We start from the raw sequence: 25278 nt of genomic DNA on the forward strand, positions 1-25278 counted from the left end.
TTCCGTGAAAATTTTAACGGCTGATGAGAGATTTTGAGGTGATACTGTCGCTTTAAGGACTTCCCACGGAGCGAGACGTCGCGCAGCGCTCTCAGGCGCCGTCGTCAGCCTGTTTCAAGCTGAAAACCTCCACATTTCAGGCTCTATTGATCCAGGATGTCGTGAGAGAACAAAGAAGTTTCAGAAGAAGTCGGATTCAGCATTTTATCCGGATATTTCACTGTTAAAGGAGATTTTTTTAATGAAAGATGTGCGGACGGGTCCGCGCGTCGGGACGCAGCCGGCGCGGTGCGGCAGCACAGGAAAAACACCTCCGTGTTGACCATTTGTAAAATCCAGGCGGCTTTTGATGGCTTTCAGTGGAGTGAGTATATGAGAAATTGTTTAACAGCTGGACATGTTCCAACTTGTCCTTAAGGCTTCCAACGGAGGTGTTTTTCCTGTGGCGGAGCGTCGCGGCGGCTGCGAGCCGACGCTGCAATCCGCCCGCACGTCTTTCATTAAAAAAATCTCCTTTAACAGTGGAATATCCGGATAAAATGCTGAAACCGACTTCTTCTGAAACTTCTTTGTTCTCTCACGATGTCCTGGATCAATAGAGCCTGAAATGTGGAGGTTTTCAGCTTGAAACAGGTTGACAACGGCGCCTGGGAGCGCTGCGCGACGTCTCGCACCTTGGGAAGTCCTTAAAGCGACAGTATCATCTCAAAATCTCTCATCAGCCGTTAAAATTTTCACGGAAAACCAACTTAATTTTTCGAACCGTGTCCACTTCGATGTGTCTCACAGGTTTAGAAAAATTTTTGATCAAACAAAGCGCCAGTCTCTCAGCAACTTCTCAGACAAAGGAATTCCGACGAGGGGCTGGACGACTCCTCCCACAAGGAGTGCTCACAGGCGAATGACGTCACCGACAGGCGTGGAAAAACTCATGCATGCGCACGAGGGTTCAAGCATGTCTGACGTAAAAACATATGAATGAAATCATATAGTTTTTGAAAAGAAAAAAAAAAAGACCTATACTTTATTGACAGACCTCGTACGAATAGAATTGCGTATTATCAATACGGCTACTTACAAATAGCCACTGACATCAGCTTTACTGTTGAAGCCATCAAATTCCGCATCTACCTTGAATTCAAAGGACAAATTCACAGTTTTACAAACTTATTTATAATAAGAACATTGCTGGAAGGCCTCTGAGTGCTAATCCCATTTAACAATTGCATCATACGGGGAAAAAAAATTCCTTTTCCCACAAATTAATATAGAGGAAATACATAAATATCAATTAGGCACCTTTAGAAGAACAATATATTAACTCATATAGTTTTTTTCTAAGCCTTCTTGCATTTTAAAGAATGTCATCATTATAATACTCTGTAATCACATTTTAGCCCAGTAACCATGATGACCACCATAGCAACAGTAGTCGAGAGCAGAAGATTTTCACATTTACACTCACCCACATGATCCAAGTGCCCACGCTTCCCACGGGCAACGAAACCTGCAGCATTAAATGCCGATTATGCAAAAACTCTGTCAGCATTGTTCTGACACAAGTGTTAAAAATCAGGAGCCTCAGTATTATTTAACCAGCTGACGTCACGCCGCCTGGTCACTCAGAATGGCAGTCGTTGGTGTGGTGTTGCTCAGGAGCTGCATAAATCTTTGTTGCAACTGATGCTGCAACCAAGACTAAATAATAGCCGGAGCCTGATGTTTGGCATTCTTCTGTTAACTGTCACAGGCAGGTTTAGAGGGAGTTAACTGGGATATTCTCCAAAACAATGACTTTAAACTGTTTTGATGGCAGAAATGTCTGTTTGGGAACCTGATATAATACAGCAGGGTCAAAAATGAAAAGCAGGAAAAGTCCTACAGCAGAAGTCACCAACCTTGTTCCCGGAGGGCACCTGCCCTGCATGTTTTCTAACTCTCCCTGTTCCACTCCCAGGCAATTAACTATCAGGTGTGCTCAGCCAATCAAGAGCTGGAAAACCCCACTCTTAACAAAAAAACAAAAAAAAAAAATCAAGTGTGACTTGAGTATGTAGGCGTGGGAAACATGCAGGGCAGCTGTTCTCCAGGAACAGGGTTGGGGACCCCTGATATTCAGTCTATGGTTGTGGTCTAACTTTTCACAGCCAATATTTAGATTTTTATCAAATTTGCAAGGATATCAATCAAAAGAAGGACTTATCTTTAGGGCAGAGGACAGAAAGAAGTCTTCCTTTAAAGTGTTTCCCCACCCGAGTAACACCCACATCCAACCTGTTTGACCTGTCTGCACCTGGATGGCAACCGAGGGCGTGGCTAATGGTGTCTGCAGATTGGACAGCAGGCTGAGGAGGAGTAACTCTGGTCTTGTGTAATGTGTTTGGTCAAAGTGTGCAGTGACTACATGTGCAAGAGTCACCTTTGACTCTTGTGAGTAAAAGGTAAGTAGGAAGAGGACCAGGCGATGGAAGCAGACAGTGCAGAGGAGATCAAGGCCCTCATGGCAGATATGGATTACATTCCAGGCTACTTTCATCTGGAACTGAATTTGAACTGCAATCCTGCCGGGCCGTCAATTCTGCGACGCAGAGACATTCACCTTAAAAAGAAGAGCCTTCTCGGTGAGCTGGAGGCTGAATCTGGATATCTACGGTTTGCTGTCCGTAATCTTCTTGGTCTGCTGGAATTTAACCTGGGTCAGCTTGATGCAGCAGAGGAGACGTTCAGGTGATAACTGTCGTAATAAATGATGCCATTTTATAATAATTCCCCCTCTAACCCTTATCTATGCCTATAATGACCTTGTAGAAGCATCTGTAAAGAAGACCCGGAAAACTTAAATGCTTGGGCCAACCTGGGCTACGTGTACGACAAGCTGGGGAGAGAAGCGGATGCAGGGGAGTGTGTGGAGAAAGTGTCTCATCTGATGGGCTCAGAGAGTGGAGAGTCCTCTCAAGCAGAGACCAGGTTGCTGGCGGCTCGCTGTCTGGCGGAGCAGGCCTATGTTCACCCCTACGATGTGGAGCTGGAAAATGAGGAAGACCTGAGAGAGCGACTGATCACAGCGCTGATGTTTTACAACAGAGCCCTGGACTATGGGGGTCAGCTGGTGAGATGGAAACAAGAACACATTCATCAGAATGAAGCTGCAGACCTTTATTTGTGAAATCACTTGCATTTCCGCCAAAGTGAAAAGCAAAACGTCCTCCACCTCTATGCTGCAGAGGACGACCTCCCACCTTAAGCCCTGTCCCTACATAAGTCATTTTTGATGGCAACACGACCACGACTACCAAACTGTGGTTGGTCCTGGTGGCATCTTGTTGAATCTCTTTTCTACAGCAACTTTCCATCCCGTTGCAAATACGCAAACTGCTTTACAATGATGACTCACATTTACCTATTCACACACACACACACACTGATGTCCATGTCCTGTGGAGCAAGATTCTCAGCTACACACCAGAGCAATTTAGGGATTAAGGATCTTGCCCACCTTGCACTTACTTGAGCCACTGCAGTCTGTCTTCAGTGTTTCACTCTGTTGAATGATTTGCTAATCAAAATGGAGTCAAACTTTGCATCATTGTTGTTGCTGCTGCGCCTCAGTTGATACATTTCCCTGATCACTGTGTCCTACTGAATAGGCGTCAGATTTATTTTTGGTATTTCTGGTATCTGATGGATAAGGCTATACTTGTTGGGTTGATCTCAGTGTGTTGTTTTCAGCAATGTGGCATCTGGATTTATTGCTGTTCACCATGGTGTCCCTCAGGGTTCAGTTCTTGGCCCATTGTTATTTTCCCTATATGTGTGCATCAATGGCAAAGATCAGTCATGGTTTTAGGCTGAACTTTCATTGTTACGGAGATGATTTGCAGTTGCATTTGCCAGTGTTCACTGGAGAATGGTCTCATATTGCTGCTATGAGCAAAACTGAGGCCTATCTGGTTGCAGTCAGGAGTTGGATGTCAACAAATATTTCTACTTCTCAACTCAAACCAGACTGAGATTATGGTCACTGGGCCACGAAAATTGAGAAACCTGCTTGATCAATTCGCTCTTTTGTTGCGTGACTGTGTGAGTCATCACAGTGAGACTGTTAGGAATGTTGGTGCTATTCTTGATGAGTCTCTCTTGTTTGATGCATACAGTATATTTGAGAGGTGACAAGAGCAGTACTTTTTAATTTGTGATCCAGATCTGGATTCTTCTGGATCAGATTTCCCTTTGCATAGGCTTTGAAGGATTACGTCAAAACTACTTCACGGATTCTCACCAAATTTGCACCACAGATAGATATTAGGGCTTGGAAGACTCCGCTGAATTTTAGAGGTGATTGGGATTGGTAGATGTCAGAAATCTCTGATTGTTCTTGTTTTTGTTTTAGTTTTAATGCAGTAATATCCAGTCATTTTCACATTAGACACTCTCATATTTTTTTTTTTTTTTTTTTTGGCTGTTCCTCTTGTTGCTTGAGGTCACCACAGTGGATATAGTGTAGATATGTTTTGACATTGATCTTAAAGAAAAAAAAAATCTCCAAAACAGAGTAACTTCTTTCCAGTCGTGAAGTCAGTGTTTCCACTAAATGTCATAAAGATGTGTTTAAAATGCTCAAATAAACGTACGACACAAAATCAGCTACAAACAGCATATTCAGCATGGATGCAGAACTAGTTTTGTTGCAACAAAGTTTCAAAGTGTCACATGTTAGTTATTTGTATACTGTACTGTTATTCTAAGACTCATGGAGTTCAGTCTCGTCCAGGATTAGTTGCTTGTTGCAATAGTGCATGTGACTGTTCACATGCACATGCATGTAACACATGCACGAGATGATTGACGCTTGAGAGCTGAACTCTTCTAGGGTGTTGAAGGTTTTAGTTGTTATTGTGTCAATAATTCTGAACATTTTTAGCCACAATCCAGACATCTTGACTGGAATTTTCCTTAGTTTAAGTAAAGACAATTTTTTATTTTTTTCCAGATACCCACAGGGGAAAAGTGCAACTGTTTATTTAAAATGGCAACCATCTATATAAGGTACAAGCTAGATTTTCATTAAAAAAAAAAAATAATAAAAAAATCCCTCTGCTAATTAACCATTGCCTCCCTGCAGATTAGACGACATAGTAAAGACCAAAGAGGACGCTGGATACTCCAGACTCTCTCACTACAATAAAGGACTGAAACTTCTCACAGAAACACTCAAGTCAGAGAAAACCCAACACAAAGGTAATCACAGTATGCCTCTACAGAGCCTGTAAAGGGAGCAGATGCCATCTAGTGTGCACTTAGTCTTTGAGCACTCGGTAATATCTAGTGTGAACTATCTGTTTGACAGCTACATTCAACTACAACCCCTGGCAAAAATTATGGAACCACCGGCCTCAGAGGATGTTCATTCAGTTGTTTAATTTTGTAGAAAAAATCAGATCACAGACATGACACAAAACTAAAGTCATTTCAAATGGCAACTTTCTGGCTTTAAGAAACACTATAAGAAATCAAGGAAAAAAAATTCTGGCAGTAAGTAACAGTTACTTTTTTAGACCAAGCAGAGGGAAAAAAATATGGACTCACTCAATTCTGAGGAATAAATTATGGAATCACCCTGTAAATTTTCATCCCCAAAACTAACACCTATATCAAATCAGATCTGCTTGTTAGTTTGCATCTAAAAAGGAGTGATCACACCTTGGAGAGCTGTTGCACCAAGTGGACTGACATGAATCATGGCTCCAACACGAGAGATGTCAATTGAAACAAAGGAGAGGATTATCAAACTCTTAAAAGAGGGTAAATCATCACGCAATGTTGCAAAATATGTTGGTTGTTCACATTCAGCTGTGTCTAAACTCTGGACCAAATACAAACAATATGGGAAGGTTGTTAAAGGCAAACATACTGGTAGACCAAGGAAGACATCAAAGCGTCAAGACAGAAAACTTAAAGCAATATGTCTCAAAAATCGAAAATGCACAACAAAACAAATGAGGAATGAATGGGAGGAAACTGGAGTCAACGTCTGTGACCGAACTGTAAGAAACCGCCTAAAGGAAATGGGATTTACATACAGAAAAGCTAAATGAAAGCCATCATTAACACCTAAACAGAAAAAAACAAGGTTACAATGGGCTAAGGAAACGCAATCGTGGACTGTGGATGACTGGATGAAAGTCATATTCAGTGATGAATCTCGGATCTGCATTGGGAAAGGTGATGATGCTGGAACTTTTGTTTGGTGCCATTCCAATGACATTTATAAAGATGACGGCCTGAAGAGAACATGTAAATTTCCACAGTCATTGATGATATGGGGCTGCATGTCAGGTAAAGGCACTGGGGAGATGGCTGTCATTACATCATCAATAAATGCACAAGTTTACATTGATATTTTGGACACTTTTCTTATCCCATCAATTGAAAGGATGTTTGGGGATGATGAAATCATTTTTCAAGATGATAATGCATCTTGCCATAGAGCAAAAACTGTGAAAACGTTCCTTGCAAAAAGACACATAGGGTCAATGTCATGGCCTGCACATAGTCCGGATCTTAATCCAATTGAAAATATTTGGTGGAAGTTGAAGAAAATGGTCCATGACAAGGCTCCAACCTGCAAAGCTGATCTGGCAACAGCAATCAGAGAAAGTTGGAGCCAGATTGATGAAGAGTACTGTTTGTCACTCATTAAGTCCATGCCTCAGACACTGCAAGCTGTTATAAAAGCCAGAGGTAGTGCAACAAAATACTAGTGATGTGTTGGAGCGTTCTTTTGTTTTTCATGATTCCACAATTTTTTTCCTCAGAATTGAGTGATTCCATATTTTTTTCCCCTCTGCTTGGTCTAAAAAAGTAACCGTTACTGACTGCCACAAATTTTTTTTTCCTGATTTCTTATAGTGTTTCTTAAAGCCAGAAAGTTGCCATTTGAAATGACTTTAGTTTTGTGTCATGTCTGTGATCTGCTTTTTTTTCTACAAAATTAAACAACTGAATGAACATCCTCCGAGGCCGGTGATTCCATAATTTTTGCCAGGGGTTGTATGCACCAGTCAGTATCCATTGTGCATCTGTTACTATCATGTTTGCACTAGTCAGTATTCATTGTACAACCCCAATTCCAATGAAGTTGGGACATTGTGTAAAATGTAAATAAAAACAGAATACAATGATTTGCTAATCCTCTTCAACCTATATTCAATTAAATACACCGCAAAGACAAGATATTTAATGTTCAAACTGATAACCTTTATTGTTTTGTGCCATATTTGCTCATTTTAAAATTGATGCCTGCAACACGTTTCAAAAAAGCTGGGACAGTGATATGTTTACCACTGTGTTACATCACTTTTCCTTCTAACAACACTCAGTAAGCGTTAGGGAACTGAGGACACTAAGTATCATTGTGCACTTGGTGCTATTGTGTTTGCACTAGTCAGTATCCATTGTACACCTAATATTATCATGTCCGCACTAGTTTGTATCCATTGTGCACCTGGTACTATCGTGTTTGCACTATTCAGTGTCCATTGCACACCCAGTATTATCATGTTCGCACCTGGTACTATGGTGTTTTACACTACTCAGTATCAATTGTGCACCTGGTATTATTGTGTTTGCACTAGTTTGTATCCGGTGTGCACCGCATACCATCTAGTGTGCACCATTTAGCATCCGGGGCACATCAGGTACATCCTCGTGTGCACGAGTTAGTATACATTGTGCACCTGGTACTATCTAGGATACACAAGTTCGTATCCTGTGTGCAACAGGTACTATCTAATTCGAACTAGTTAGTATCTGGTGGACATCAGGTACGTTCTAGTTTGTACTATTCAGTATCATTTGTGAACCAGGTACAATCTAGTGTGTGCACTAGTCAGTATCCATTGTGCACATGGCACTGCGTCGTATCCACTAATTACAATCCTGTGTGCACCAGGTACTATGTAGTGTGCAGCAGGTACTATCTAGCCCTAATTAGTCATCAGTAACCTTTGAGTGCTATCTAGTGTCCACTAGTTAGAATTCGGTATACAAATAACTCTAACATGTGCACAATAGATAATACCAGGTGGATATTAGATACTAAATAATGTACACTCAATAATAACCAGTGCACATGACATATTACCTGGTGTTCACAAGATACCAACTAGTGCACAGTAGCAAGCACTTTTGGCACACCAAATTCTTTTTGGTTTGTATAATATACTATGTAAAGAGAACCAGCATCAACAAATACTAAAGTAGAACCTGGACCAAAAACTAACAGTGCACACCAGTACACAGTAAGTAACTCATTTATTCTGACGTGCCTTCTTTGCCCTTAGCTTTAGCCTGGTGTTATGTTGGCATCATGCTCGAGAGGAAGAACGAGTTCATCACTGTGCCCATGTCTGTGCATGACTGTGGATACTCAGCCTCTGACCCTCTAACCTGCTTTGGAACAGTGAGTAAGAAACATTTATCCACCAGTGTCTTTATTTGTGTCAACAAACACTACACAACAACAACATCAATGTAGCTGTGTTCTTTGTCAACACTTAGCACGTCAATTTTTGACATAGTTCAATTCATTGTGTGTATGTACGGTACTTCCTGTTACTACTTCTGCTACGGTCAGCCTTCTTCTTGAAGGGAGCTCTTTGTTGGATTTTGTAAAAAAAAAGTGTGAAATTAGAGATCTCTTCCACTGCCATCGTCATACACAACAACCTTTTAACTGTGGCTGCCAGAGCATGCTGCCAGGTCCAGTCAGATCTGGAATCTTCTGGGATCATACTCTGATGCCAAGTGTCAACTGCTTCAGCATCCATCCATCCATCCATCCATCCAACCAACCAACCAACCAACCAGAGCCAGGTGAAACATGACCTTTAGTCTTTGCGGTTACTGGGGTCTGCAATACAGGGGCGCCTGTTTGCGGGATCATGCACCAGCTATGACATTTTGGCTAAGGATTCTCCAAACAGACCTAATACCAAAAACATCCAGATTTCACTTTAAGTCATCGGTTCATGTTCAGAAGTTTCAACCAAGACAACAAGCACCACAACCCTAAAGAGTTGGACCTTCGTTCTTCTGCAAAGGTATCAGCATTGCCAATTACAGTACCTCTGTCGTCTTGATTCCACTCTTCCCAGACATCCTTGATGTCAAAGGCTGAGGACCAAGAGACATACTGTACATGTTCCTGCCAAGATGAGTGACTCTCTCTTCAAGTTCGACAGTTTTCCCACATTCAGATAAATGCCTGATGGTCAAGTCTGAGAAGGCACTGAAAGCCAAAGTCTTGATCCAATACCATCTCAAACTCAGGTATTCTCACTCAAGACTCAGCTGAAGTGCTGCAGTCAAAGTATTGACTGATTCTGCAAAGATCACAACAGCCATGTAATCAAAGCCAGTCAGTCTTTCCTCACCAATAAATACACCCAAGGTGCTGGTTTCCACAATCCTACAAAAGACCTAGTCCATGGACCAGTAGACTGCACTGCAGTTTATCAGAAATGGTCGGCCAGTTGTATGGCAGTTGTAGCTCTTCTTCAACAATGGTTGAGGACCCCAGCAACAGGAAAAGTCAAGGTGGCTTCAATGATCAAGAAAGTCAAACAATATTCTCTCCACTTGGAATTTGCTTCTTAATATTAGGGTGATTCTTAGACTACGGGCACTTATTATGTCCTTTGATCATATTGTATGAAAAACAGAAAAAAGGGGAAATTTCACACTTTATAGTTATCTTTACAATGAAAGTGTGTTAAGAAATTTGTTCTAGTAGTCTATGATGACTTAACCACCTTTTCTCAGCATCATTATATGCAAATATTGCCGTTTTGTGCTTGTCCCACACCCAGACTTTTGATCTTCAATGATAAAAATGAATGGTAAAGAAACGTTTTTTCTAATGTTTTAAAATATCGATGAATAAAATATCAGTAAAATAATCAAAACATAATTGGGGTATTCAATGTCATACAACTGTTGTGATTTTTTTTAAACAAAATGTAGTTGTCCCACACTATTGCCATAATTTCCACCACAACACTAATGTCCCTTTAAACAGTTTGTATGAAAGATTTTTTGGGTATGGAGATAAACAGTGACATCAGAGCACATGTATATAGTGCCAAATCACAACAAACAGTTGCCCCAAGGCGCTTTATACTGTAAGGCAATGGTGTGGTGGAAATTACATTTACAAGGCCAATAGTGCCCGTAGTTAAAGAATCACCCATTAATGTACCAATGACAACAAGGGCCTTCACAAGAATGGCACAGCCAGTGTTTTGGCAGAGTTCCTAGAAAGGTATTTTTTATGTCTTTCATTTAATCCTGTTTACGTTGTACACACAATACAATCCCAATTCCGATGAAGTTGGGATGTTGTGTGAAATGTAAATAAAAACAGAATACAAATCCTCTTCAACCTATATTCAATTGAATACACCACAAAGACAAGATATTTGATGTTCAAATTGATAAACTTTTTTGTTTTTGTGCAAATATTTGCTCATTTTGAAATGGATGCCTGCAACACATTTCAAAAAAGTTGGGACAGTGGCAACAAAAGATTGGGAAAGTTGATGAATGCTCAATTAACACCTAATTGGAAACAGGTGAGTGTCATGATTGGGTATAAGCATCCCCAAAAGGCTCAGCCGTTCACAAGCAAAGATGGGGTGAGGATCGCCACTTTGTGAACAACTGTGTGGAAAAACTAGTCCAACAGTTTAAGAACAATGTTTCTCAACATTCAGTTGCAAGGAATTTAGGGATTCCATCATCTACAGTCCATAATATAATCAGAAGATTCAGAGAATCTGGAGAACTTTTTACACGTAAGCAGCATGGCCGAAAACCAACAGTGAATGCCTGTGACCTTCAATCCTTCAGGCGGCACTGAATTAAAAACCGACATCACTGTGTAAAGGATCTTACCGCATGGGCTCAGGAACACTTCAGAAAACCATTGTCAGTTAACACAGTTTGTCGCTGCATCTACACTCAACAAAAATATAAACGCAACACTTTTGGTTTTGCTCCCATTTTGTATGAGATTAACTCAAAGATATAAAACTTTTTCCACATACACAATATCACCATTTCTCTCAAATATTGTTCACAAACCAGTCTAAATCTGTGATAGTGAGCACTTCTCCTTTGCTGAGATAATCCATCCCACCTCACAGGTGTGCCATATCAAGATGCTGATTAGACACCATGATTAGTGCACAGGTGTGCCTTAGACTACCCACAATAAAAGGCCACTCTGAAAGGTGCAGTTTTATCACACAGCACAATGCCACAGATGTCGCAAGATTTGAGGGAGCGTGCAATTGGCATGCTGACAGCAGGAATGTCAACCAGAGCTGTTGCTCGTGTATTGAATGTTCATTTCTCTACCATAAGCCGTCTCCAAAGGCGTTTCAGAGAATTTGGCAGTACATCCAACCAGCCTCACAACCGCAGACCACGTGTAACCACACCAGCCCAGGACCTCCACATCCAGCATGTTCACCTCCAAGATCGTCTGAGACCAGCCACTCGGACAGCTGCTGAAACAATCGGTTTGCATAACCAAAGAATTTCTGCACAAACTGTCAGAAACCGTCTCTGGGAAGCTCATCTGCATGCTCGTCGTCCTCATTAGGGTCTCGACCTGACTCCAGTTCGTCGTCGTAACCGACTTGAGTGAGCAAATGCTCACATTCGCTGGCGTTTGGCACGTTGGAGAGGTGTTCTCTTCACGGATGATGCGAAGGAGATGTGTTGCACTGCATGAGGCAAATGGTGGTCACACCAGATACTGACTGGTATCCCCCCCCCCCCCCAATAAAACAAAACTGCACCTTTCAGAGTGGCCTTTTATTGTGGGCAGTCTAAGGCACACCTGTGCACTAATCATGGTGTCTAATCAGCATCTTGATATGGCACACCTGTGAGGTGGGATGGATTATCTCAGCAAAGGAGAAGTGCTCACTATCACAGATTTAGACTGGTTTGTGAACAGTATTTGAGGGAAATGGTGATATTGTGTATGTGGAAAAAGTTTTAGATCTTTGAGTTCATCTCATACAAAATGGGAGCAAAACCAAAAGTGTTGCGTTTATATTTTTGTTGAGTATACAAGTGCAAGTTAAAACTTTACCATGTAAAGCGAAAGCCATACATCAACAACATCCAGAAACGCCGTCGCCTTCTCTGGGCCTGAGTTCATTTGAAATGGACAGACGCAAAGTGGAAAAGTGTGCTGTGGTCTGATGAGTCCACATTTCAGATTGTTTTTGGAAATCATGGATGTCGTGTCCTCTGGACAAAAGAGGAAAAGATCATCCAGATTGTTACCAGCACAAATTTCAAAAGCCAGCATTTGTGATGGTATGGGGGTGTGTTAGTGCCCATGACATGGACAACTTACACACCTGTGATGGTACCATCATTGCTGAAAGGTACATCCAGGTTTTGGAGCAACACATGCTGACATCCAAGCAACATCTTTTTCAGGGACGTTCCTGCTTATTTCAGCAAGACAATGCCAAGCCATATTCTGCATGTGTTACAACAGCGTGGCTTCGTAGTAAAAGAGTGTGGGTACTAGACTGGCCTGCCTGCAGTCCAGACCTGTCGCCCATTGAAAATGTGTGGTGCATTATGAAGCGCAAAATACGACAGTGGAGACCCCGGACTGTTGCACAACTGAATTTGTACATCAAGCAAGAATGGGAAAGAATTCCACCTACAAAGCTTCAATAATTAGTGTCCTCAGTTCCCAAATGGTTATTGAGTGTTGTTAGAAGGAAAGGTGATGTAATACAGTGGTAAACATACCACTGTCCCAGGTTTTTTGAAACATGTTGCAGGCATCCATTTTAAAATGAGCAAATATTTGCACAAAAACAATAAAGTTTATCGGTTTGAACATTAAATATCTTGTCTCTGTGGTGTATTTAATATATAGGTATATAGGTTGGAGAGCATTTGTAAATCATTGAATTCTGTTTTTATTTACATTTTACACAACGTCCCAACTTCATTGGAATTGGGGTTGTAAATCCAGCAGCTATTTCGAAGAACTGAAAGATCCGGGATCATGCCACAATGTCAACAATTTAGTCTCGCTAATGTAGTGGTTTGTTCTGTGTTGTTGCACGTTTGAACTCCTCCGGCTTGCTCCCCTTGGGACACAAACTCACGATCTCCGGCATGAGAGTCAGACGCTCTGACCAGCCGGCCAAAAACCCAGGCTCTGGCATGAGTGGCCAGAGTGCCCTTTATGCACCGCGACTCCCACGGCTCCGTCACACTAACTTGGTAATCCACATATGAAGAATGGAGACCAGGGACTTTTACAGTATGCATATTTGCATAAATTACACATTTTAAATACATATGTGGACTTGCCAGTTGATCAACCCAAACTCAAATCCATAGCTGTGGGAAGTGGGTGTACTGAGTGTTGGGGACCTCAGCACCTGGAGAAGGCTCAAGGGTATGCCCACATTTTACCTGGCTGTGGCACATAAGGGTGATTCTTAGACTACGGGCACTTATTATGTCCTTTGATCATATTGTATGAAAAACAGAAAAAAGGGGAAATTTCACACTTTTATAGTTATCTTTACAATGAAAGTGTGTTAAGAAATTTGTTCTAGTAGTCTATGATGACTTTTTCACCTTTTTCAGCATCATTATATGCAAATATTGCCATTTTGTGCTTGTCCCACACCCAGACTTTTGATCTTCAATGATTAAAAATGAATGGTAAAGAAACATTTTTTCTAATGTTTTAAAATATCTCTGAATAAAATATCAGTAAAATAATCAAAACATAATTGGAGTATTCAATGTCATACAACTGTTGTGATTTTTTTTAAACAAAATGTAGTTGTCCCACACTATTGCCGTAATTTCCACCACAACACTAATGTCCCTTTAAACAGTTTGTATGAAAGATTGTTTGGGTAGTTTCTATGGAGATAAACAGTGACATCAGAGCACATGTATATAGCGCCAAATCACAACAAACAGTTGCCTCAAGGCGCTTTATATTGTAAGGCAATGGTGTGGTGGAAATTACATTTACAAGGCCAATAGTGCCCGTAGTTAAAGAATCACCCATAAATGGTTATTTTAGAGCTGTGGGGATAAACCAGTTATCTGCCTGGTGGTTGTCACGCAGGACCCAGGGTGTCGTGCATTGCGGGAAAGCACAGCACCAGTACATTCTCCCAGATTTGACTTGGTTTGATAGTTAATGGTGTCATTGTATCTGCAAGAAAAGCTCTTTGGAATCACATCTTGAAACAGGATCCTTGTGTAATTATGAATCTTTTTTTATCTATCTGAAAGTATCTACCAAGCTTGAATAACTGTCAGAACCTTTGAGTGCTGTATCTATATCCTTAGTGAGCTCAGTCCCACTTTAACACATTTACACTGGCAGCGGAAAGAGCATGATGGGAATTTTTCCTCTGTCTGAATGTTCTCCTGTCATAATCTGTGATCGGCTGTGTCTTCAGGCCATAAAGTTGGCAAGTAACGATGCATTCATCCTGAACCTTCTGGCTAAGATGTTTGTTGAGCTGGGCAAACACGAGATGGCCCTAGGAATTTGCAACATGGCTCTCAACGTGCTGCCGGACCCCGAGCTCAACTGGCAGGCGTACTGCACCCGGGCTAAGGTACAGCTGACAAAACTACAAACCTTTATTACTCTGTACAGCAGAGTGTGTGATTGTGTGTCTATGGACAAGATAACTCAAAAAACAGCTGGGCAGATTTCCCTCAAACCTGGTGGAAATATTACTTGCAGAGATATATATATATATAAAAAAAAGTATTGGCATTTAATTTAAAGTAGTTGATTGTCACCCGTTGTGTATGCTCTATTGCTCAATTATTCTACTATACTTCAGTTATGGTACTGAAGTCTGTGTAACACATATAGCAGTACCACTAAGTCCTTGTATCTGTTACAGAAAACAGCCATTAATTATTAACAAAAAAGGCTACAGAGAGCATGCCAATAAGTTGTTTATTAAAATTAGTCCATTAAAATTTAAAGATGTTGTTGACTTAAAAATGGCACTTATTATGTGGAAAACTAATACCCCCCGTCACACATATGCCAATTGAGGCTGAATTGTGTCAGAATGGCACATCCTGCCACAATTGGGAAATACTGACTTGCAGTCTGAAGACTAACAGGCGGTAGTCTGTGAGCATCTATATATTTAGGCCCATTCGCTTCGCTGTCCCGAGTGGGTTGCACATTTTCAAAACACTCTTGGTGCTGTCGAGATGGGACACACATCTGACGGCGGTCTATATGCAGTTTTTACATCATCTGATTGCAGTAGAGAAGCTTGAATCTTCGACTGGACTGGGTTGCTTGACGTGAGGACGTTTCGCTTCAAATCACAGAAGCTTCCTCAGCTAAAATTCTTGCTCTGGTAGTCTGACTTCTGTCTTGACTCTTGTAGAGAAGAATAAACCAGAAGCCATCAAAAGCTGGAGTTTTTAACCTAACCAGACCCCTCCTACCGAGAGGCCGACTGCTATAGGCTAGTGACTAAACAATAGCTCTAATTAGCACTTATTGTGCACTCTCCTAATGATGGGATGGAAGCCTCCCCTGATGGCTCCCTTGACGACTCTCCTGATGACGTGAATGACTCATTACCATGAAAAAAAGACTGAAACTGCTTAGACCTGAGTACCCCATTGTAAACAGGGGACAAAGCGTGTCTGAGACCCGCCCCCCGGTTAAGGCTGGGTTTCAACTGTTTTACAAAGAATGCTTCCTTGACACCGCTCTCAAACCATTTCTTCTCTCTGGCTAAGATTTTAACTTCCTTGTCCTCAAACGTGTGGTTAGTGTCTTTCAGGTGGAGATGAACTGCAGACTGAGGTCCACTGGCGACCTCTCTGCGGTGCTGGTATAGCCTCTTGTTTAAAGGTTGCTTAGTCTCACCTATGTACTGTTCATTACAGTTTTCCTGACATCTGATATAATACACTACATTGCTCTGTTTGTAACTAGGGATCCTGTCCTTAGGGTGAACTAATTTCTGTCTCAAGGTGTTAACCGGTTTAAAGTAAACTGGGATTTTGTGCTGTCTGAAGATCCTCTGTAGTTTTTCCCCTACTCCTGCTAAATAAGGGAGAGACACTCCTCTTCTTCTTGTCTCCGTCTCCTTTCTATCTGGTCTCTTTGTTTTCTGGGACTTCTGCACTTTGTCCAGGGACCATCGTGGGTACCCATATACTGTGAGGGCTTTCTGTACAAGTTGTTGTTCTTTAGCCCTTCCCTCTGCAGTTGTGGGCACCTGTAGGGTTCTGTGTTGAAGAGTCCTGATCACCCTGAGCTTGTGTTCAAGGGGGTGGTTTGAGCCAAAGAGCAGATATTGGTCAGTGTGAGTGGATTTTCTGTAAACCTCTGTCTGGAGCTGCCTGTTCTCTCCAATCGTAACATCACAGTCCAAGAAGGCTAAATGGTTGTTTCTGGCATCCTCACGTGTGAACTTGATATTAGAATCCACCGAATTGATGTCAATCAATCAGTTTCAATCAATCAATTTTATTTATATAGCGCCAAATCACAACAAACAGTTGCCCCAAGGCGCTTTATATTGTAATGCAAGGCCATACAGTAATTACGTAAAAACCCCAATGGTCAAAACGACCCCCTGTGAGCAAGCACTTGGCGACAGTGGGAAGGAAAAACTCCCTTTTAACAGGAAGAAACCTCCAGCAGAACCAGGCTCAGGGAGGCGCAGTCTTCTGCTGGGACTGGTTGGGGCTGAGGGAGAGAACCAGGAAAAAGACATGCTGTGGAGGGGAGCAGAGATCAATCACTAATGATTAAATGCAGAGTGGTGCATACAGAGCAAAAAGAGAAAGAAACACTCAGTGCATCATGGGAACCCCCCCCAGCAGTCTAAGTCTATAGCAGCATAACTAAGGGATGGTTCAGGGTCACCTGATCCAGCCCTAACTATAAGCTTTACTTTTAAGATTAGGCTTAAAACTTTCCTTTTTGCTAAAGAGGGTGTCTGTCTCCCTGATCCGAATTGGGAGCTGGTTCCACAGGAGAGAAGCCTGAAAGCTGAAGGCTCTGCCTCCCATTCTACTCTTACAAACCCTAGGAACTACAAGTAAGCCTGCAGTCTGAGAGCGAAGCGCCCTATTGGGGTGATATGGTACTATGAGGTCCCTAAGATAAGATGGGACCTGATTATTCAAAACCTTATAAGTAAGAAGAAGAATTTTAAATTCTATTCTAGAATTAACAGGAAGCCAATGAAGAGAGGCCAATATGGGTGAGATATGCTCTCTCCTTCTAGTCCCCGTCAGTACTCTAGCTGCAGCATTTTGAATTAACTGAAGGCTTTTCAGGGAACTTTTAGGACAACCTGATAATAATGAATTACAATAGTCCAGCCTAGAGGAAATAAATGCATGAATTAGTTTTTCAGCATCACTCTGAGACAAGACCTTTCTAATTTTAGAGATATTGCGTAAATGCAAAAAAGCAGTCTTACATATTTGTTTAATATGCGCTTTGAATGACATATCCTGATCAAAAATGACTCCAAGATTTCTCACAGTATTACTAGAGGTCAGGGTAATGCCATCCAGAGTAAGGATCTGGTTAGACACCATGTTTCTAAGATTTGTGGGGCCAAGTACAATAACTTCAGTTTTATCTGAGTTTAAAAGCAGGAAATTAGAGGTCATCCATGTCTTTATGTCTGTAAGACAATCCTGCAGTTTAGCTAATTGGTGTGTGTCCTCTGGCTTCATGGATAGATAAAGCTGGGTATCATCTGTGTAACAATGAAAATTTAAGCAATGCCATCTAATAATACTGCCTAAGGGAAGCATGTATAAAGTAAATAAAATTGGTCCTAGCACAGAACCTTGTGGAACTCCATAATTAACCTTAGTCTGTGAAGAAGATTCCCCATTTACATGAACAAATTGTAATCTATTAGATAAATATGATTCAAACCAATGAGAATGATGTGTTCTGTAAAGTCCTCAACCTCCTGTTGCTTGATTTTAACCCATGTGTCATCGACATATCTGAACCAGTGACTGGGAGAGATGCCCATGAACGACGTCAAGGCTGTCTTCTCCACTCACTCCATGTACAGATTGGCCACAATGGGGGATACCGGGGACCCCATTGCACAACCATGGATCTGCCTGTAGTAATTCCCCCTAAACAGGAAATACATGGTGTTAAGACAGACCTCCAAGAGTTGGCAGATGTGGTCTGGTGTGAGTTTGGTCCTTTCAGGTAGAGACACATCCTCCAGCAGTCTCTGCCTCACAGTTGAGATGGCCTCAGCGGTGGGGATGCATGGAGCGAGTGGAGAAGACAGCCTTGACGTCGTTCACGGGCATCTCTCCCAGTCACTGGTTCAGATATGTCGATGACACATGGGTTAAAATCAAGCAACAGGAGGTCGAGGACTTTACAGAACACATCAATTCGGTGGATTCCAATATCAAGTTCACACATGAGGATGCCAGAAACAACCATTTAGCCTTCTTGGACTGTGATGTTACGAGTGGAGAGAACAGGCAGCTCCAGACAGAGGTTTACAGAAAACCCACTCACACTGACCAATATCTGCTCTTTGGCTCAAACCACCCCCTTGAACACAAGCTCGGGGTGATCAGGACTCTTCAACACAGAGCCCTACAGGTGCCCACAACTGCAGAGGGAAGGGCTAAAGAACAACAACTTGTACGGAAAGCCCTCACAGTATGTGGGTACCCACGATGGTCCCTGGACAAAGTGCAGAAGTCCCAGAAAACAAAGAGACCAGATAGACACGAGACGGAGACAAGAAGAAGAGTGTCTCTCCCTTATTTAGCAGGAGCAGGGGAAAAACTACAGAGGATCTTCAGACAGCACAAAATCCCAGTTTACTTTAAACCGGTTAACACCTTGAGACAGAAATTAGTTCACCCTAAGGACAGGATCCCTAGTTACAAACAGAGCAATGTAGTGTATTATATCAGATGTCAGGAAAACTGTAATGAACACTACATAGGTGAGACTAAGCAACCTTTAAACAAGATGCTATACCAGCACCGCAGAGAGGTCGCCAGTGGACTTCAGTCTGCAGTTCATCTCCACCTGAAAGACACTAACCACACGTTTGAGGACAAGGAAGTTAAAATCTTAGCCAGAGAGAAGAAATGGTTTGAGAGAGGTGTCAAGGAAGCACTCTTTGTAAAACAGTTGAAACCCAGCCTTAACCGGGGGGCGGGTCTCAGACACGCTTTGTCCCCTGTTTACAATGGGGTACTCAGGTCTAAGCAGTTTCAGTCTTTTGTTCATGGTAATGAGTCATTCACGTCATCAGGAGAGTTGTCAAGGGAGCCATCAGAGGAGGCTTCCATCCCATCATTAGGAGAGTGCACAATAGGTGCTAATTAGAGCTATTGTTTAGTCACTAGCCTATAGCAGTCGGCCTCTCGGTAGGAGGGGTCTGGTTAGGTTAAAAACTCCAGCTTTTTTTGGCTTCTGGTTTATTCTTCTCTACAAGAGTCAAGACAGAAGTCAGACTACCAGAGCAAGAATTTTAGCTGAGGAAGCTTCTGTGATTTGAAGCGAAACGTCCTCACGTCAAGCAACCCAGTCCAGTCGAAGATTCAAGCTTGTCTACTATGGAAACCACCTGGACAACTGAGAGCCTACAGAGAAACATCTGATTGCAGTCTATTAAATGTTTATGTAATAACATATATGTGGCACATATTCATCATGTGCAGTGGGTGTGGACAGCGCACAATCAAAGTACCGTCGCTGTGTCTCTCTGTGGTCTCATGCGCAGTAATGTGTCATAGCACACGTCAGGTACGGAGCTGAATGGCTCTCACCACTGTAATGTACATATTATTACTTGATCACCATCTAAACTCTGTAGGAGGTGTGACGTGGAACTGTATCTTCAGGCCATGACAACATTATTAAACATGAAACTCATCTCCAGCACGGAACCAGGATCGTTTCACAGCGCAGAGCGCAAAGGATCCAGGAACCAAAGCTTGTGGTGAAAAGCCTCTCACCTGGCTGCTGTGTGCTGCAAACAACCACAGCAAAAATAAATCCCATGTGATAATCCAACCAACATCACGGTGCACAGAGTTGTGTTGTGCTGCTGAAGTGAGCAAAAAAAAAAGAAAGAAAGAAATGAAAGTTCGCTGGAAAGGCTGCGTCTGACGCATGGAGTGAAAGCTTGGCTCACTGCCAGCAAAACTTTCAGCAAAGGTGTCCAGTGGCTGGCAGTGGTGCACATGTGTGCCTGCCACATGCTTAGCAGCTTATTCAGCTGTTATGAACACACACACACAGCTGAGTGATCATTCTAAGCATGCACACGCACGTGAGGTGACCTCATACTGCGATGTCCAGTACCAGCAGGTCTTGTACAAAGGGGGGACACAGCGCTGCCTTCCACTCCATCCCGTGTTTGCCATCCAGACGTTTGGACATCGGGCAGTCTTCAGTGCCTTTTATGGCCGCCTGACAGCAGTTTGTGTAATCTAACTGTTGTCTAAATATGCTTTGGATGCAGTCGTGCAGGTGTGGACAAGGTAGTCTGGATGGGATCCGCCCACAGTCCACACGCTTATTTCCCTCCCAGCTGCGTCTGGATTATGGCCATATTTGCCGCGTCGGCCTGGTTCCTGCACATTCTTGCTATGCATGATGAGGACTTAAGCAAGGAACTTTGCCAGATGATGTCCAGAATTTATTTAGGTTTGTTACACAGGCCATAGCATTTTTCAGACTATGTGCACACAGACAACTATGAAACAAAAGTGTCTCTCTGTTTATGGAGTTAAACTTTGGAATGCACTGAATGAATATATTAAATGCTGTACAAATGTTCAGAAATTTAAAAAAATGTGCAAGGACAAAATTATGAGAGAATATAGAATATTAGAAGAAAAATGAATGTAACTGCTGAAATGTAAGACAGTCACGTTATTGTTAATGATGTTTATTTGATGTCTGGTGACTTGACGAGGAAAAGGCATTTGGGGTTGGAATTGAGGTAAGAAATGGATTTATTTTTTATTTTTAACAAGGAACAGAGAATTCAAGATTTTTTTTTATCTTCCTTCTGTTCCTTTTTGTTCATGATAAATGTTTATATAAGTAGGCAATGAATGAAATGACACGAATATGAACAAATAAGGTTGATCTAAAATAAAGTTAATTTGTACAGGTGGTTAGATTTTGGATTAGGTTGGTGAAAGGTCAAGGAAAACATTGTCCAAAACATATTTTTTTTAATTATTTTATTTCAACAACCAAACTTGGTGGGAATATTACTTGGATAGATATCTAGAGGTGAGTTTGATTTTGGAGTAGTTTGGTCAAAGGTCAAGGAAAATATGGCCTGAAAAACAATTTTTGGGGGGCTATACCTCAACAACCAAGAAGCCCAGATGAATAATTTTAATTTATATATTGATCAGAAAAATACTTGTGATTGATTGGTATGAATGACTTCATAATCACACAGAAGTCATGTGATGAAGTCATACATAGTCAAAAACATGATTACAGACAAAAGTAGATTTACTTGTATATTTATATTATGGTCTGTAGAGTACACAGGGTGTATATCAGCCCCCTGACACCTTTAATGTTTTTGTTGTTGTTGAAATTGGCTGATTCACAGTATTTGCACTTTCAAATAATTTCAACTTTGAAATTCACTTTAATCAACCATGAAGGAGTTTGTGAGACTCATGACTCCTTGTGAGCCGCCTTGGGAGTCTTTGTAGTTCCCTCAATTGTTTCCTTGGTGCACGCTGACTTAGTGATTCAGGGCGTCGAGTTCTGAATAGATTTATATGCTTTATATTGCTTATCTGGAAAGTCGGAGTGGGCAAACCTCTGCGAACGCCCCACAATCTTCTTTAAGTTAAGATCCAAACCAAATGTCATTCCTTAAACCACTGTAGTCAGGCATAAGAATGATTTTTGGGAAGAAATAAAAACATTGAAAATGGCCTGGTGTCAGGGAGCCAAGTCAGAGTTCCACAACCTGTTGCAAATTTGAGCATTTTTGAGGGTAATCCCTTGTATGCTTTTTATGAATCTCAAAATTTCACGTGACTTGAAAGTTATTATCCTCAAATCAAAACTGAGTGTCTGCACTACAGTGTTATTTATAATGTCTCAATGTCCACATACATGTGAATCTCTCTGTTTATCCCATGATAATATTCAGGTTTCACATACATGTGCTTCGTCCTGCTAGGTCAGTGTCTTGCTCTATGTCAAGGATCTGGAAAAGGCAAAAAATGGTCAGGGTGGAATTCCAGACAGACAAAATTTAACCGAGGCCAGAAATGACCTGGACAAAGTTCTGGCTGTGCGTCCATGTCTGAGGACACACCTGGAGATGGCACAGGTAAATGTACACATGGCTAAACAGAGACCTTGGACCTTGGTAGAGGTCTTTGGACTTGTTATTGAAATTGTAGAGACCTTGGTAGAGACCTTTGGACCTTGGTAGAGCTTCCACTGAATGCTCATTCAGTGGAAGCTCTACCAAGGTCCAAAATGTCCCAACTTCTAATACCCTGAACTTAATGTAAAACATAGTGGATCCACCCACTTAACCCGCATATCTGGACTTTAATGGATTGTTGGATCTTACTGTACTGGTTTCTTGCTATTAGGTGTACTACTACATGGGTGTAGACGCTCTGCAGGAGAGTCTGCTGGTGGACGAGGAGGCGGTGAACAAGGCCTTGGTGTGTCTGTCCGACGCCCTGCAGTTTGAGATGGGCGACAGTTTGCCAGACCTCCACATTCTGAGGGGCCGATGTCTCCTACTGAAGGGCGAGGAGCAGAATGCCGCTGACTGCTTCAAACAAGCCTTGGAGCTAATGAAACCAGGGAGCACAGACACCACACCCCTACGCTGCCTCTTACAGGCCCTCGTGGCTCTGTTCATGCAAGAAGGTGCCGATCACAGCCAGGCCATCTCCCAGCTGGAACTGTGGGTGCAAAAGGCGTCCGAGCGGTTTCCTGAGAATGTACTGAAGGCTGAGCTGAGGTGGCTGTACAGGACCCACACGGCAGAGATCACAGAGCTGTCAAAGGTTCTGATCAGGACGGGCCGACTGGACCTCGTGAGGAGGCTGCTGGAAACGGTGCAGCCGAAGGAACGTCCCAACACCAGACCAATGGGGAGGTCTTACTCCTGCAACTGAAGGGATCTTTTTGTCAACTTAAAGGATATGTTCAGTTTTTCACAATCTCATCCACAACAAGCAGTGGTGGTCTTTGTGGCCAGTAGACCTCATCTATCTCCTCTGCTGGAATCAGCATAGGGCTTGGACAGCAAAAATGTATGAGTGAGTGAGTGAGTTAAGCCGGTCAGCCATTGAAGATTTTTGGCACCTCGTTGATTACTATATTGACTTAAAAAAAATAAAATTGGATACCCAATCTGATCATGTCATATTGTGCAACCAATGCTCACAGCGGCATTGTAGAATGTTGCAAACACTCATGAACTTTTTTAAACATATTCAAATTTATCGGGATGTTTTGAATCATTGTGACCAGAAAAGTCAACAATCTGATTGCAATCTGTACAGAGTGGAACTAAAATGTGACTTTTACGTCAATTTTAAAGAGGCGTTTGGTTTTAATTTCATCTCTGCATCTTGACATGAATCCTTTCTGCTTGAATGTGGTTTGGTCAGCTCGGCTACTTTGACGATGCCAGGGTACAATGTAATCTGAAATTAAAATAAATTTCAGATTATGTTATTTGTGAAGTGAGCTGAGCTGTTGGTGAGTGTGCAGTTCGAAGACTCACCTTTGGAAATATAATATTCCCATGACAAATATACTGCACTCTTCAAAAGAACATTTTTTTTTTTCAGATGTTAAAAAATAATTTTAGCTTCGTAAGATTTTGTTATAACCATAGATATTAGCGCAAGGAAATTTCTATTCATACATATAGTATTAATAATCACAAATTATATTTGTACGGGGCACAGCCTTGTTATGGGTTAGGGTTAGAGGTTAGAGTTAGGTTTAGGGTTAATGGTTGTGGTGAACATAGTTTAGGAATTTATGTACCAATAACAAATACATGTACAAGTACGTAGTCTCATGGTCATGTGACCACTCTTGACCAATGAGACAGATGCTATGTACAAATAGAATTTCACTATACAAAAATATGGCTGTGTATGGATAGCCACCGCCTTAGTGCAAATTCACACAGTACTGTTGGGAGCCACATGGTGCTGTGTTCAGTGCCGCTTGTAATTTCCAGTGATGTGACAATTGCGTGACAGCACAACTGTGGACTGGTGTTGTGGACAATCAGAAGTGATTGATATTGATACATCAATCTGGGCCAAAAATCGCCAATGGGAGTCCAACCTTAGTCCATCTGAGTTAACTTGTGGAACTCAAAGGCAAAAATTGTTGTCATGTAAAACACCAAATTAAAAAGAACATAATGAGGTGAACTTTGATGCACCAAATCACAGCTTGTAAATATGAGCTTTTCCATTAGTGTTTGTGGTGTGTGAGAAAATGTGCTACAATCCTAAATCAGAAAAATGTGGGACAACATGCAAATGAAAATTAAAAATCCCTCCCCCCAAAAAACAAATTTTAAAAATTGCAATGATTCTTACATCTATACATGAAATTTACAGGTGTCTCGTTTGGTGGTTGTGATGCTGCTTCTAGGACGCGAAACAAGGTGAATGCCATCATGATTAAGTACAAACGCAGTATCCACAACAGGCTTTGCAGTCTTTGAGGAGCAAAGATGGGCAGAGGATCTCCAGTTTGTCAAGAAATGTGAGAAAACTTTTTAAATGTTTAAAAACAATATTCATCAAAGACAGATGGGATGAGATTGGCATATTTCTCCCTCTGCAGTGCTTAATATCATTGATGAACGCCTGTGATCTCAGATCCTTCAGGGGACCCTGCTTCAAGAACAGTTTTTCATCAATACCTGATATAACCACATGGACAAGGGATTACTGTGGAAAACAATATGGAGTTACATTCAGTAATGCCACAGAAATCTTTATTGTGCAAAAAAGAAGGCTTATGTTAACTTTGTCCAGAGGTAGCACTGAATTCTCTGGGCCCAGAAATACCTGGGTTGGACCATCACACAATGAGAATGTATAATGTGGTCAGGTCAACGAACATTCCAGATCTCTTTTTGGAAG

General features: G+C 41.8%; 1 protein-coding gene across 1 annotated transcript; it reads left to right on the forward strand.

Annotated features, from left to right (window-relative positions):
* The first annotated feature begins 2464 nt into the window (after positions 1–2464).
* Positions 2465–24676, forward strand: ttc22 (tetratricopeptide repeat domain 22). Its single transcript, XM_034179567.1, has 8 exons — positions 2465–2727; positions 2809–3109; positions 4991–5046; positions 5123–5238; positions 8343–8461; positions 14535–14696; positions 22314–22466; positions 22738–24676. The coding sequence occupies exons 1-8, from the start codon at positions 2465–2467 to the stop codon at positions 23272–23274; spliced, it is 1707 nt and encodes a 568-aa protein (XP_034035458.1). The 3' UTR covers positions 23275–24676.
* Positions 24677–25278: the final 602 nt, after the last annotated feature.

This window comes from Thalassophryne amazonica, chromosome 10 (assembly GCF_902500255.1).
Source record: "Thalassophryne amazonica chromosome 10, fThaAma1.1, whole genome shotgun sequence".
Lineage (NCBI taxonomy): Eukaryota > Metazoa > Chordata > Actinopteri > Batrachoidiformes > Batrachoididae > Thalassophryne > Thalassophryne amazonica.

Coding starts and splice junctions, on each gene's coding strand:
- ttc22 (XM_034179567.1), top strand. CDS start 2,465: ATGGAAGCAGACAGTGCAGAGGAGATCAAGGCCCTCATGGCAGATATG. Junction 5,239..8,342: donor AGAGAAAACCCAACACAAAG/GTAATCACAGTA, acceptor CTTTGCCCTTAG/CTTTAGCCTGGTGTTATGTT. Junction 22,467..22,737: donor CACACCTGGAGATGGCACAG/GTAAATGTACAC, acceptor TCTTGCTATTAG/GTGTACTACTACATGGGTGT.